Consider the following 13,843-nt stretch of genomic DNA (forward strand, 5'->3'; position numbering starts at 1 on the left):
TCAAATATCATAAAATTATGGAAAACACATTCAAGTAGCATTAAAATTACTTTTTATCCCAAAATAGTACACAAAGAAAAACACACCAAAATAACTCACTAAAATGTCAAATTACAAATATACGTTTATTTATAGCTAAATTATTTTAGTTTAGATGCTGAGGATAATTGATCCAGTCTCATGCTTGCGAGCAGGACGTCGCGTTTGATTCATGCCTAGACGATTATCTATAGAAAGGAGACTCCAAGAAAAAGGAATCAACTATTCAAAATTTTGATTATAGAATTGGACAACTAGAACTAGTGTTCTTTATCTAATACGTTGTAGTCTCGGCTCGAAAGATCAATAAAAAATACTTTTGATCCTTGTTTCTACTTGTTATTATTTACTTCTTGTTTCTATAGTGTCATAAAGAACTATGCACAAATTTACCCTACCAATTTGGTTCTATAAGGAGGGATAAACAAATCTACATAATGATGATGCAAAGTGAGTATAACGAACAAAAAATTTCCACTCCAGCTGAAATTGAGTTATGAACCCAACTCACAATCATGCAAAGATAGATCACCGAGATGCACAAAACTCTGGAAAGCAACACCTCTGCAAATAACCCCATACTCATTTCAGAGGTCCAAGCCTTGAAAGATAGGATAGAAGAACACTCCAAGAAGTTGGAGCAAAGCGCAGAAAAGCTAACACTGCTCGAAGCTAAAAATATAGTTTTTCAAAAAAGGAAAACTCAGCTCTCAACACAAAAATAAGGAAGAAACAGCACAGGTTTCATACTCGCATTCCACATATGCAGCTTTAGAAGCTCCGGCCAAGGGAGGTAACACGATTCAACGAGCTCCACCCTAAATGGAGAGCCAACAAATAGTACTGACACGAGGGACAAACTAAATGAACCCGATAGAAGATGATTTTGACACGGATACAGATGAGATGTAGGAAGAAAACTCAACCTTAACGAGGAATATTAACGAGGAAAAAAAAACCTCGTAAGTTTACGTCAACTTTACGAGGATTTTACGTGAATAACGGTATCATCGTTATTTCCTCGTAAACTAACGACAAAAACCGTTCGTCGTAAAGTCGATGTAATGTGACGTGTCATTTACGAGGAAATAACGATGATATCATGTTTCACGTACGTTCCTCGTAAAGTGGACGTAAACTTCGCGTCTTATTTACGAGGAAACTATTTACGTGGATTTAGCGAGGAAATTTTGAATCCACAAACTTTGTAAGTGACACACGTTTTTTTTTTGCACCTAATTAATTTTGAATCCACCAACTTTGTAAGTGACACACGGAGATTATTGAAGTCGAATTTCCAGGGATACTGAAGCTGAAATGCGTCCTCTTGAAATGTGAATGGTTCGACCCCGTCGTCAACAGAGGTGTTCGGTCTAACAAATTCGGTGTAGTTGATGTCAACGGTGGACGACGGTACAACAAATTCGAGCCTTTCATCTTAGCTTCACAAGCAGACCAAGTTAGCTTCCTTCCATACCCTCGGATGAGAGATTCAGGTATAAATTGGTTAGCAGTGATCAAAGTAACACCTCGAGGACGAATCATCAGTGGAGAAGAACCACCATTGCAAGAAGAACAGATAAATGAAGTCGAGGAACCTGAACAAGAAATAGATGACATCCTTCTCATTGATCCGCATAATCACGAGTACGAAGATCTTACCGATGATGCCACAGACGAAGCTGTTGAAGACGAGTTTAATGAAAATGAAGACATTTCTAGTGATGACGAGAATGTCGATGAATCCGATTGATGTATTTTCGATTTTGTGTAGTTTGTTTTATGAATAAGGTAATGTGAGAGTTTGTTTTATGAATAAGGTAATGTGGGAGTTTGTTTTGTGAATAAGAAAATGTGGGAGTTTGTTTTATGAATAAGTAAAAGTGGGAATTGTGGTTTGGAATATATGAATTAGAAGATAAGGAATTGTGGTTTGGAATGAAAATAAAGATAGGGTTTGGAATATATGAAGTAGAAGATAAGGAATATGGGGTTTGGGGTTTGGGGTTTCGGATTTTAGGGATTTAAACGGAATACTCGTTAATTCCTCGTATGTTGACGTCGAACTTACGACGAATTCCTCGTTTATTCCACGTAGGAGAGATTCGTCGTAAATACCACGTAGGACAAATTCGTCGTAAATACCACGTAGGAGAGATTCGTCGTAAATACCACGTAAAATAAATGATGAACGCGGCCCACTTTAATTCCACGTAGGACGGAATCGTCGTAAAAACCACGTAACCAAAATCGTCGTAAACACCTCGTACTGTAAAAACTAGAAAAAAAAAAGAAAAAGAAGAAATATACTCGATTTTGTGTAGTTTGTTTTATGAATAAGGTAATGTGAGAGTTTTTTTTATGAATAAGGTAATGTGGGAGTTTGTTTTGTGAATAAGAAAATGTGGGAGTTTGTTTTATGAATAAGTAAAAGTGGGAATTGTGGTTTGGAATATATGAATTAGAAGATAAGGAATTGTGGTTTGGAATGAAAATAAAGATAGGGTTTGGAATATATGAAGTAGAAGATAAGGAATATGGGGTTTGGGGTTTGGGGTTTCGGATTTTAGGAATTTAAACGGAATACTCGTTAATTCCTCGTATGTTGACGTCGAACTTACGACGAATTCCTCGTTTATTCCACGTAGGAGAGATTCGTCGTAAATACCACGTAGGACAAATTCGTCGTAAATACCACGTAGGACAAATTCCTCGTTTATTCCACGTAAGAGAGATTCGTCGTAAATACCACGTAGGACAAATTCGTCGTAAATACCACGTAACCAAAATCGTCGTAAACACCTCGTACTGTAAAAACTAGAAAAAAAAAGAAAAAGAAGAAATATACTGGATTTACATGTGGCAAGACTTCCAGCAATTATATTACTTAAGTCTCACCAACATAAATTCCAATATCATCTTCTCTTCCTTTTTTCTCAAATTTTTATAATTTGAATAGGATTGGATTTGAGAGTATGATGTGAGATAGGGTGTGATTTGGGAGTTTGGGTGTGGGTTGAGAAGGAGAGTTACAGGTATATTTATAGGGAAGCTTTCCTCGGTAATTCCACGTAAGCAAAATCGTCGTAACGTCCTCGTACCTAAAAACACGGGCCTTTGTAATTCCTCGTAATTTCCTCGTATAATAAAACGCGGGCCTTTGTAATCTCTCGCTGTTTCGTCGTAAAAAAAAACACGGGCCTCTGTAATTCGTCGTAAAATTACGAGGAATTTGCGACGGAATGTAATCTTATATATACACCCCAAGCGCTCACTCTTTCTTTCCTCTCTACTTCCTCTCCACTTCCTCCCTGTTTCGTTGCAATGGTAAGCCTCTCTAATTCCTCTCTAATTTGGTTAGTTTAGGTAGATTAGGTGGTTAGTATAGGGAATTTAGATAAGTTTACGGATCTTATGTTATTTAGTGTTGATTAGGTGGATAATGTTGGAAAATATACTGTTGACGAAAATTTAAAAAACTAAATTTTTTTCTCAGGTTCGAAAAGGTAGACTTACTGCCCATTACATAGAGATGTTCGGTGAGCCGGGTAATCGTTTAGACCCGTCGTCTTCATCAGCTCCCGGTTCTTCGGGACAAGAGACTGTCCCCGAGACTCAGTACACTCAGAGAGTCTTTGGGTCTCCTTCTTCTAGAGGACCATCGGTTCCTCCTCCCCCGATGACCATGCGACAACGAAATCCTATTCCAGGCGAGTCAACATCCGACACACATGCCGAGGCGGATGTAACGGCGAGGAGTGATGAATTCTATCGGGCGATTCACGACCCTTAGTTCTTTTTAATTTCGGTTCTTGTATTATGAATTCAAAACTTATTTATATATAAAATATTTTGGTTTTGATTTTTTTAGAATTTTAATTTTATTAATAATTTAAATAATTTAAATTATTTTTTTAATTATAATTTTTTATATTTCTGTAAAATAACGAAACGAAGTAAATTCGTAGCTAATTTTGCGACTTATTTACGTGGAAGCTTAACGAGGTTTTTACGAGGAATTGTTTACAAGGAAATGACGTGGAAAGTTCACGTGGTCTTTACGAGGAAAGCTATCAAGGTATTTACGTTTACTTTACGAGTATTTACTTTCGAGTTATTTACGTGGGTTTTACGAGGAACGTCTTTCGTGGTATTTACGAGGAAATTTAGCGACGTCCTTACGTGGAAGCTTTACGTGGTCTTTACGACGAAATATTCCTCTTCGCTTTTACGACGAAATTATTTCCTCGCTATGTTACGACGAATTAGCGAGGATATATGTGTTACGACAAACGTATAACGACGAAACGGGTTTCCTCGCTAATTTCTCGTAACACTGCTTTTACGACGAAATCACGAGGAAAACTGCCCTCGTAAAACTTGTGTTTTCTTGTTCTTTATCTAATACGTTGTAGTCTCGGCTCGAAAGATCAATAAAAAATACTTTTGATCCTTGTTTCTACTTGTTATTATTTACTTCTTGTTTCTATAGTGTCATAAAGAACTATGCACAAATTTACCCTACCAATTTGGTTCTATAAGGAGGGATAAACAAATCTACATAATGATGATGCAAAGTGAGTATAACGAACAAAAAATTTCCACTCCAGCTGAAATTGAGTTATGAACCCAACTCACAATCATGCAAAGATAGATCACCGAGATGCACAAAACTCTGGAAAGCAACACCTCTGCAAATAACCCCATACTCATTTCAGAGGTCCAAGCCTTGAAAGATAGGATAGAAGAACACTCCAAGAAGTTGGAGCAAAGCGCAGAAAAGCTAACACTGCTCGAAGCTAAAAATATAGTTTTTCAAAAAAGGAAAACTCAGCTCTCAACACAAAAATAAGGAAGAAACAGCACAGGTTTCATACTCGCATTCCACATATGCAGCTTTAGAAGCTCCGGCCAAGGGAGGTAACACGATTCAACGAGCTCCACCCTAAATGGAGAGCCAACAAATAGTACTGACACGAGGGACAAACTAAATGAACCCGATAGAAGATGATTTTGACACGGATACAGATGAGATGTAGGAAGATGCATTTTGGGGGTACGTGGATACAAATGAGGATAGACACACATTTTTCGTTATTTTTTTTTTGATAAAAATGCAACTTTTCGGTTTTGACAAAAAAATGTTTTTGCAGTTTTGGCGAAAAATATTTTTGCGATTTTTGTGAAAATGTTTTTTTTTATAGTTTTTGCAGTAAATATGATTTGGTGAGGTTTGCGGGAAAATGTGTTTACTTTTTAGCAGCAAAATGTAATTTTACGATTTTGAAGAAAAAAATGTGTTTGCAGTTTTGATTGAAAATTATAACTTTGTTGTTTTGGCGAAAAGATGCATTTTTGTAATTTTGGCAAAAAATGTGACTAATACTTTTAGCCAAATGTGGTTTGCAGCTTTTTGACATAATATATCATAACTATTTGTTTGTCTAAACTTGAATCTAAATATTTATTAGAATAGTGATAAATTTGTCATTTGTTATTTTGGACAATTTTATCTTTCAGATGCACCAATTTTATTTTAGATTAAGATTTTATAATTAATTTAGATTAACCATTTTGGATGATGTCTATTGTTATTTTAATACAAAACATACATAAACTTTCATCTCCCTCGAGATATTCCACGTGAATTAACAGAACATTAACAAAACAAACGAATAGGCCTTACTCACAGCTCAGCTTCTGTAACAACGGTGAGGACAAGTCTAGCAACATTGTACTTGTCACTAAAAGCAAAGAGGCTTGTTTCTTGATTTCTCCAAACCAAAGTGTTCCCATCAGAGCTCTAAAAACAAGATTGAATTACTTTCTTCTCCGCAGATCACTTGAATGTTAGCTTCAGACCAAACATTCTCATGCCTTTCAGCTCATACACCTCGGGAGAAGTTAACAAAGTATTAATAGGCTCCGAGTATTTGACCAAATGACATTATTTAATACTCCCTCCGTTTTTTAATATAAGTCGTTTTACAGCTATGCACGTAGATTAAGAAAATCATTAATTTCTTATATTTTCTAAACAAAAACATAATTAATTATTTACCTAACCACAATTCAACCAATAGAAAAATATAAGATATATTATCATTGGTCATACAACATTAATTATTAATAAATTTTACATTGAAAACCGAAAACGACATATAATTTGGCACAAAAAAATTTCTCTAAAACGACTTATAATAAAAAACGGAGGGAGTACATTAAAATAAAATACTTGTTACATACAACTTACAAGTTACATATACACAACTTTATAGATGTTCTACGAACATATATTATATAAATACATAAAGAGGGAGAGAGATTCTTTTCTCTCATCTTCTTCCCATATTCAGGAGGGGTACACATATCTTCCAAACTCCACTCATTTCCTCTTTCCGGAACCGATAGTAAGCAAATCAAAGCTTCTCAGGGCGTCATCATTACGCCCAAGCCTTGCGGTTGGCTTAGATTCTTGGCCCGGTTGAATCTTTTGGGTACCGCTTGAAAACAGTTTACTTGAGCGGTTCTCGCTCAGCTCACCTGATGATCCAGGTCGGCTGCTTGACATCACCGCCCTTGCACTCTCATTTCTTGTTTTCTCAGACACGAGCTGCATATTTGTAACCAAACATCACAACACGAACTCTCAATCACTTTTGAATATGAACAAATATCAAATAAACGAAATTTCATACTAACACACTTGAAAAAAGAGAGAGAAAAGAGTACCACTTCTTTGGAAGAGCGAATCCCAGGACTCCATACGTTTCGTCTGGCAAACGCTTCAACCGCACCTGAGAATCTTTCTCGCAGATCCTTCCCCTCTGCACCAAAAAAAATAAAAAAAAAACAACTACTGAGCTAACTCTTTAACTATCTGAGCATAAAACAATGTGCAGGACATGGAATCAAATTGTACTTATTATACCTGAAGGCATTTCACCTTTTTCTGCGGATGGTCCTGGAGTGTCTAGAGCTGCTTTTGGATTTGGCTGGTTAACACAAACATGAGATCTCAGAGAATTTTTACCGTTTCTAAGAGTTAGTACTTCACACGTTAACCCGGAAAACACTAACCTTTGATCTCGAACTAGAGCCCATCTGAGGATATTTCAAGATTGTCCAATCAAACACATAGTCGAACTGATAACCTGCATGCATTAACATTAGGTAACATTGTAGAGAAGAGGGGGAAGAGAACGAAAAGCAGAAGAGGTTTCTAACCTTCCCGAATGAAAAGGTCCCTGAAGAGTCTTTTCAAATATGAATAATCTGGTTTGTCCTCAAACCTCAATGATCGGCAGTAATGGAAATAGGATGTGAACTCCGAGGGAAATGACTTGCAAAGAAGCTGTGGAATAAATGAAATGATGTTTAGTGAAAAGTCACACAAAGCTAAATGTTACAGTATTATAGATAAATGAGGTACCTCAACAGGAGTAAGCATCTTCCTTTCACTAATCTTGTCATACTTCTGTTTCTTGGTACCAGCTTTCAGACCTTGCCATGGTAGACTGAGGCAAGACAAGTTTAAAGAGATTTTCATGTTTCTCAAAAATGTCACTATAAATAAACAAAGTAAGATAGTTATCCTCATTTCCTTACCTTCCTCGTAGAAAATACATGAGCACGTAACCAAGCGACTCAAGGTCATCTCTTCTACTTTGCTCTGCATTAAACGAAAAAGTTATCTCTCACATATAATGATTGAAATGAAATGTGTGACATAGAAACAGTTCTCACCAATCCCAAGGTGTGTATTGACACTTGCATATCGAGCAGTTCCTGTTAGATTCTTATTCTCCCTGTGAAATTTCCAATCAATTCTTATGAAGAAACCCAATGAAGGAAGAAAGGAAATATTGTTAGATCCCACACCTGTATGGTATATGCTTATGTGTCTGAAGATCTCTATACTTTTTAGCAAGCCCATAATCGATGATATACACCTGATATTGAATCTAATCTGTTAATATTGCTTTTATGAATATACATTCATCAATAAAGCCTGAAACTAGAAAAGTCTACCTGGTTTGCTTTGCGACCGAGACCCATCAAAAAGTTGTCTGGTTTAATGTCACGGTGAAGAAATCCTCTAATGTGCATGTATTCAACTCTGTTTATCTGCAATATAAAGGTGTTTCGTAAATAATGATTTTAAATAGATTATTCAGGAAATAAAAGAGGGGGAGAAACTTACTAACTGATCAGCAAGCATAAGAACAGTTTTCAAGGAAAAAGAGCGAGTGCAGTAGTTGAACAAGTCCTCTAAGCTGGGACCAAGAAGGTCAATTGCCATGCAGTTGTATTCACCCTCCACACCGTACCATTTGAGATGAGGAATACCACCTGTGTTGTCCAAAAAAGACAATTCAGAGACCATATGAAACAGAGAAATGAGGCTGAGAATAATGAGAAACTCACTCCCTCCTTGAAGAAGCATGTATACTTTTGATTCATAGTGTAGTTGAGGATGCTTTGTTTTCACCGGTTCCTAGCAACATGTTAAAAAAAATAGTAAGAAATGTGGCTTATTTACAAGAACAGAGGATGAAAAGAAAAAAGAATCAAATAAGATTCTGAAAGAGAGAAACAATGAACCGTTACTCTGGAGTTTTTGATATCCAATAAAAACTAGTCTAAATAAAACTTGAGAATATATATACAAATACAAAGATCCAAGTGATTCGGTATCAAACCTACTACTACTACTACTAGTGATTGTTTATTTTCTTCTTCACCTTTATTATATTCATCTTGCAAAATTTACAAAACTAAACACCTTTATATATTCATTTTACAAATGCAGAGACTAGATTTCAAAGATTCAGTATGAAAATTGAACAATTATTTTACTCAGAGCATCTCCAGGTACATATATAAGGCCATCCACACTACTACATGTATTAAAACTAAAACTACCCCAAAAAGATGTAAAATAAAACAAGAAAAAATGAGGATTTGAGACAAGTTGGTTTTCATTACATACCAGCTTAACAGCAACTTCTTCTCCCGTTTGGACATTACTCCCTTGACAACAAAATCAAAAATTAATGTCAGTTTACTATTTAAAGAAAAAAAGAAAAGGGTTAATTATTATTGTGAAGGAATCAGTAAATCATATACCTATATAAATTTCACCGAAGGAACCACTACCGATCTTCCTACTCAACTTGAATTTGCCGCCGATGACATGCTCCATTCTTCTCTTTTCCGATTAAGCCGAGTGGAGTGGGATCCAAAGAATACCGATTTTCTCAGGAGATTGTTTGAAGACAAATAAAAGATAAAAATAAAAAGAAAAGTGGGAGACCGATGACCGACGAGGAGGAGCAAGAAAGACGAGAGAAGACGGCTTTCACAGATTTATATTATCTTGTTTCCTTTATGTTTAATAAAATAAATGTTTTCGTCACGGGAAAGGCAAAATAAACGAGCCTTCTTTTAATTAATTAATAAGTTTTTGGCACACTAATGACGAATACCAAAATTCAAGTTTCAGAAATAGATTTATGATATGATATAAATTCTTAAATTTAACAAATTCTACTTAGATTTATGATATGATGTATGTACCTTTGTTGTTTAAGTTGTTAACTATAGGTCGTGCTGCGTTTTTACTACAACAAGTGGTAAAGAGTTGGATCCGTATTATTGTCTATTAAAAATTGTTATAATGCCATCTTCACTAGAGATAGCAATCAAAGATCTAGACCGCAGACTTTGGCCCGTAAAAACTTAGTACAGGGTAGGATTGGACCTTCATTTGGTAAGCCCGCAAAATTGCAGGCTTCGCGGGATGGGTTCAAAGCAGGACGGGTCGAAAGCGGAATGGGTCGAAAGCGGAACGGATCGAAAGCGGGATGAGCTTAACCTGCGGGATTTTGAAGACCTGCAACCCTAAGTCCCTATTTCTGCTTTGAGAGAGAGAGAGAGAGGAGAGAGAGAGAGAGAGATAGAGAGAGAGAGAGAGAGAGAGAGAGAGAGAGAGAGAGAGTTCGATCTTCACCGGTGGAGCTTCTTCAAGTTATCATAAGAAGTTTGAAAACTCACTTTCCACCGAAAAAGAAGATCTAATTCCCGCCGTGGATTCTTCGTAGTTTTGCCAATATATATTTGTTCACACTATCATACATTTTGGAGTTTTAGATTTCAATATATCTTTAATTGACTTCTATTATTCTTATTTGCAGAAGATGAAGTTGATGGTGAAGAAAATAAATTTTCAAGAACAAGAAGTGTGATTGGTTTTTTTTATTTTATTTATTTTTGGAATTAACATCTTTGATTTGGTGTTGGCTTTATTTAATTTTGGATTCAGAAAACTAAAGCATTTGTTATGAACATATGAGTTATGGTATTTGGATTCAGCAACTAAAGTATTGTTTATTTTAAAATGTTTGGAGTCTTAACAAAAGTAAATAAACTAGTGTTTTGATCCAACTAAAATTTTCAACTAGTTCAATCTTCGACTAAACTCACTTACTGATGCGTCATGAAACTAATAAAGCATCTTGAATCATATCTTGAAGCGTTCAGGAGCCATATGTCAGTTTGTAATTCTATGTTCCGCGAGCCAATTCGCAAAGGCTTACATGTTTTACGGTACGGGTTTGGTCAGCCATTTTGAGGACCACAGCCCGCGCAGGCCTGACCCGTCGTGACCCGTTCGAAGACGAATCCGCTGCGGTACGGGACGGGACGGGACGGATCAACCTGTTTGACATTCCTAATCTTCATCACAACTTTTTCACAATGTGATAGTGGTGCTTTCCGATTAGATGGAACTCCCAATGTCTCACTCTAATAGTAATGCTATATCTTTTTTTTTTGTTCACGTATACATGACTAACATTATCACGTATTTTCATTTGGTTCATAAACCACTGGATGGAAGGCAATTTCCATCATAATAACATTTTTATTTTCAAATTTAAATAATGGATATAAACTTAATTTTGGGGTAGACTTTGAATGCTGAGTTCATTAACCTATACGTGTAGATATGTATTCATTTAAATTTTAAAGAAAATTTAGAAGCAAAATACAGGGCCGGCTCTGAGAATTTGAGAGCTTTAGACCATTTAGTAAAGATTTAAAAAAATTTGAGGGCTCAAATTTTTTTTTTTTAAGTTTGGGGTCTATTTACATATAAAAAATTTCAAAAAGTTTGGAGTCTAAGGTAAATGTTTTATCAGGCTTTGCCCAAGACCGGTCCTGGCAAAATAAATAAAAATCTATAGGTATACTTCATTTCTTAGAAACGATCATTACTCTTTGAGAAAGAGCTCTTCTATTTTATTTTGAGTCTCACTTGGGTTGTTTGTCTTACAAAACATATTGGTCTGTACAATGGTCTTTTATTCTAACTTAAACATCATTGTATCTGTGAATTAAAACCACATCGTATTCCAAACATGTTGGACCATTTCTGTTTGTGCATGAAAGATCTTTTATTGTTCTTACAAGATTGAAATCATCGTTTTAAATTATTGTAAGACTTTTTAAGTATTTGTTTTAAACCGTTTCTTTCAATATTTTTATAAGGTAGCAGCTAATCCTTACCTATATAGGTGCAAGAACAAAGTAAAAAAACTAACGATATATCAAATATGTTCGGAGCTATATATATATATAGATGTCCGACAAAAAAAAACTAGATATCTAACTCTACTCTGCAAAAGACTATTGCAATACTTTTGTAGAAGTAAGTAGGCCTCATAATTAGTAAAATCCAAATTAGACTTATGAGAATAATATTGAAAATCTAAAAATCTGAATCCGACAGAGCCCCCAAACGCCCAAGACTAGAAGTAACTTTCAAACTCAGTAATCAACATGCCTGACAAAATTAGTAAAGAGTTAACTGTTTTTGCTTTCTTTAGAAATTTGCCAGATTTAACGATCATGGAAAGCAAAGCAAAGTAATAATATTAATAAAAATAAAACCAAAATGGAAAAGACAAGAAAATTAGAAGCGAAGTAGCTTGGTTTTACCGTCTCTCTCGAAACACTAACTTGTTTTTAAAAGAGACCTGGATTTCTCACTACTAATTGTATACACAAAATGAAAAGGCTAATTTCTATCTGCAGCTGATTGAGAAATCGTAGAGTTAAAGTAGTCCAAACACAAAGGCACAAAATACACAAACATCATACTTGTGTAAGTGATAAAATTGATACAATTAATGATGGCACCATGCGAAATTAAAAGACTAAACGAGTTAGTAAAGAGTTGGTGGTATAAAACAAAAATTTGACAATCATAATATTTTTTTGGAGAACGACTAGAAATCACTGAACCGTTTGTATAGTGATAACTCTTTTCTTTCTCAGAAAACACTTTTACAGCTTAGTAAAATTTACTATTTATAAGTTACAAAAAAAAAAATTTACTATTTATGGCTCAACAAAATTATAACTAAACCGCTATCTTGACCATTATTAAGGTATCGTAAGCATTTGTTACTGCATTATGTCACTAGACTAATCGTACCACCCTCTGCTTTTTAGAAATACATTATATTGATGAACAATATTATAATAGTGTCGACTTTACGAATGTTTGCAGTGCCAAAGAAGGATCCTATGGGCGATAGAGTACGGGGGCAATGATAAATAATGTGAACTAGATTTTGATCCGCGCAGGCGCGCGGGTGTATATTTTGAAAAATATGTTGATATTTGTTTTTCATGTAATTATTAGGATTTGGAAAAATGAATCCGAAGAACATAACCGATACCGATCCAAAGATATAGTACCAAACCCAAACATAAATTGATTAAATATTCTAATTATTCAAAATTTTGTTATTTAGAGAACCAAATCTGATCCGAACCGAAGTATTTAGGTATCCGAATTTATCTAAAAATAGATTTATATACTTATATATATTAATTATTTTTAGATTTAACGTATATAAAACATCAAAAATGATACTTTTAAATTGGTTTAAATACTTGAAAATATATATAGATAGTCAAAAGTAAATATCTGAAATAGTTAAAGTATACTCAAATCACCAAAAATACTTAAAATAATTATTGATTTCGTATCCAAAATTTTAAATCAAGCCAATTGATATGTTAAGTTTAAGTATTATGACATATGTTATTCAAATTTATACGTAATATATTATTTTATTTATACATTTTGAGAAATTTAAAATATATAATGATTTAAGACTTTAAAAATAATTTAAATTAGTTATCCAAACTCAAACCAAACCCGCAAAGATCCAAATCGAACTCAAACCAAAATTTAGAAACATTCTAATAAGGCTGAAATCTTTGACCCCGAAAACCCAAAATACAAACCGATCAGAACTAAACCCGTATGGGTATCCAAAAGCCCATCCCTAGTCATTATTATATATCGTATTTTATCATCATATAATTAATTGTATTTTATATGTACCATCATATAAGTAATCATATAATTAATAGTATTTTATACATACCATCATATAAATAATTACATATATTATATTTTTAAAACGTAATATGAAATATGAAAACCATAATTTGAGTTGGTATTTCAAATTGGGCTTTGTATTATATTTTTCTTATATATATTGACAATATTTTTTTATAATGGTTATTGAAAAATAGTTTAGTAAAAATCCATTTTTGAATATATGTATATTTTTGAATCAATTTTTGATATAAATCAAATTTGAATTATTATTTTGATTTGAAATATGTATATAAAGTTTAAATTTTGTTTTATGGTTAGTTTAGAGAAAAAAATTTTAGGGAATTAGATTGACCCATTTTGGTATATTTTAAAAGTGGCCTAGAT

At 34.2% G+C, this 13,843-nt stretch overlaps 1 protein-coding gene across 2 annotated transcripts; it reads right to left on the minus strand.

Annotated features, from left to right (window-relative positions):
* Positions 1–5,939: 5,939 nt before the first annotated feature.
* Positions 5,940–9,441, minus strand: LOC103833714 (casein kinase 1-like protein 10). 2 transcript variants are annotated; one of them, XR_004449124.1, is made up of 15 exons: positions 9,169–9,441; positions 9,032–9,072; positions 8,467–8,536; positions 8,243–8,391; positions 8,071–8,166; positions 7,921–7,991; positions 7,786–7,847; positions 7,648–7,711; positions 7,472–7,556; positions 7,267–7,393; positions 7,120–7,193; positions 6,971–7,034; positions 6,772–6,866; positions 6,260–6,652; positions 5,940–5,997 (listed from the first exon to the last, which is right to left on the minus strand). XR_004449124.1 is itself a non-coding variant. In XM_009109786.3 (14 exons), the coding sequence occupies exons 1-14, from the start codon at positions 9,242–9,244 to the stop codon at positions 6,425–6,427; spliced, it is 1,302 nt and encodes a 433-aa protein (XP_009108034.1). In that variant the 5' UTR covers positions 9,245–9,441; the 3' UTR covers positions 6,226–6,424. The 2 variants fall into 2 exon arrangements, 1 of the variants encoding a protein (XP_009108034.1); XM_009109786.3 differs by lacking the exon at positions 5,940–5,997 and having other exon boundaries at positions 6,226–6,652.
* Positions 9,442–13,843: the final 4,402 nt, after the last annotated feature.

This window comes from Brassica rapa, chromosome A01 (genome assembly GCF_000309985.2).
Source record: "Brassica rapa cultivar Chiifu-401-42 chromosome A01, CAAS_Brap_v3.01, whole genome shotgun sequence".
NCBI classification, from domain to species: Eukaryota; Viridiplantae; Streptophyta; class Magnoliopsida; order Brassicales; family Brassicaceae; genus Brassica; species Brassica rapa.

What these genes read in the sequence shown, in the direction of transcription:
- LOC103833714 (XM_009109786.3), bottom strand. Translation starts at nt 9,244, where the DNA reads ATGGAGCATGTCATCGGCGGCAAATTCAAGTTGAGTAGGAAGATCGGT. An exon ending in AAGAAGTTGCTGTTAAGCTG is followed by an intron (nt 8,537 to 9,031) that starts GTATGTAATGAA and finishes ACATGTTGCTAG; the next exon opens with GAACCGGTGAAAACAAAGCA. An exon ending in CATGCTTCTTCAAGGAGGGA is followed by an intron (nt 8,392 to 8,466) that starts GTGAGTTTCTCA and finishes TGGACAACACAG; the next exon opens with GTGGTATTCCTCATCTCAAA.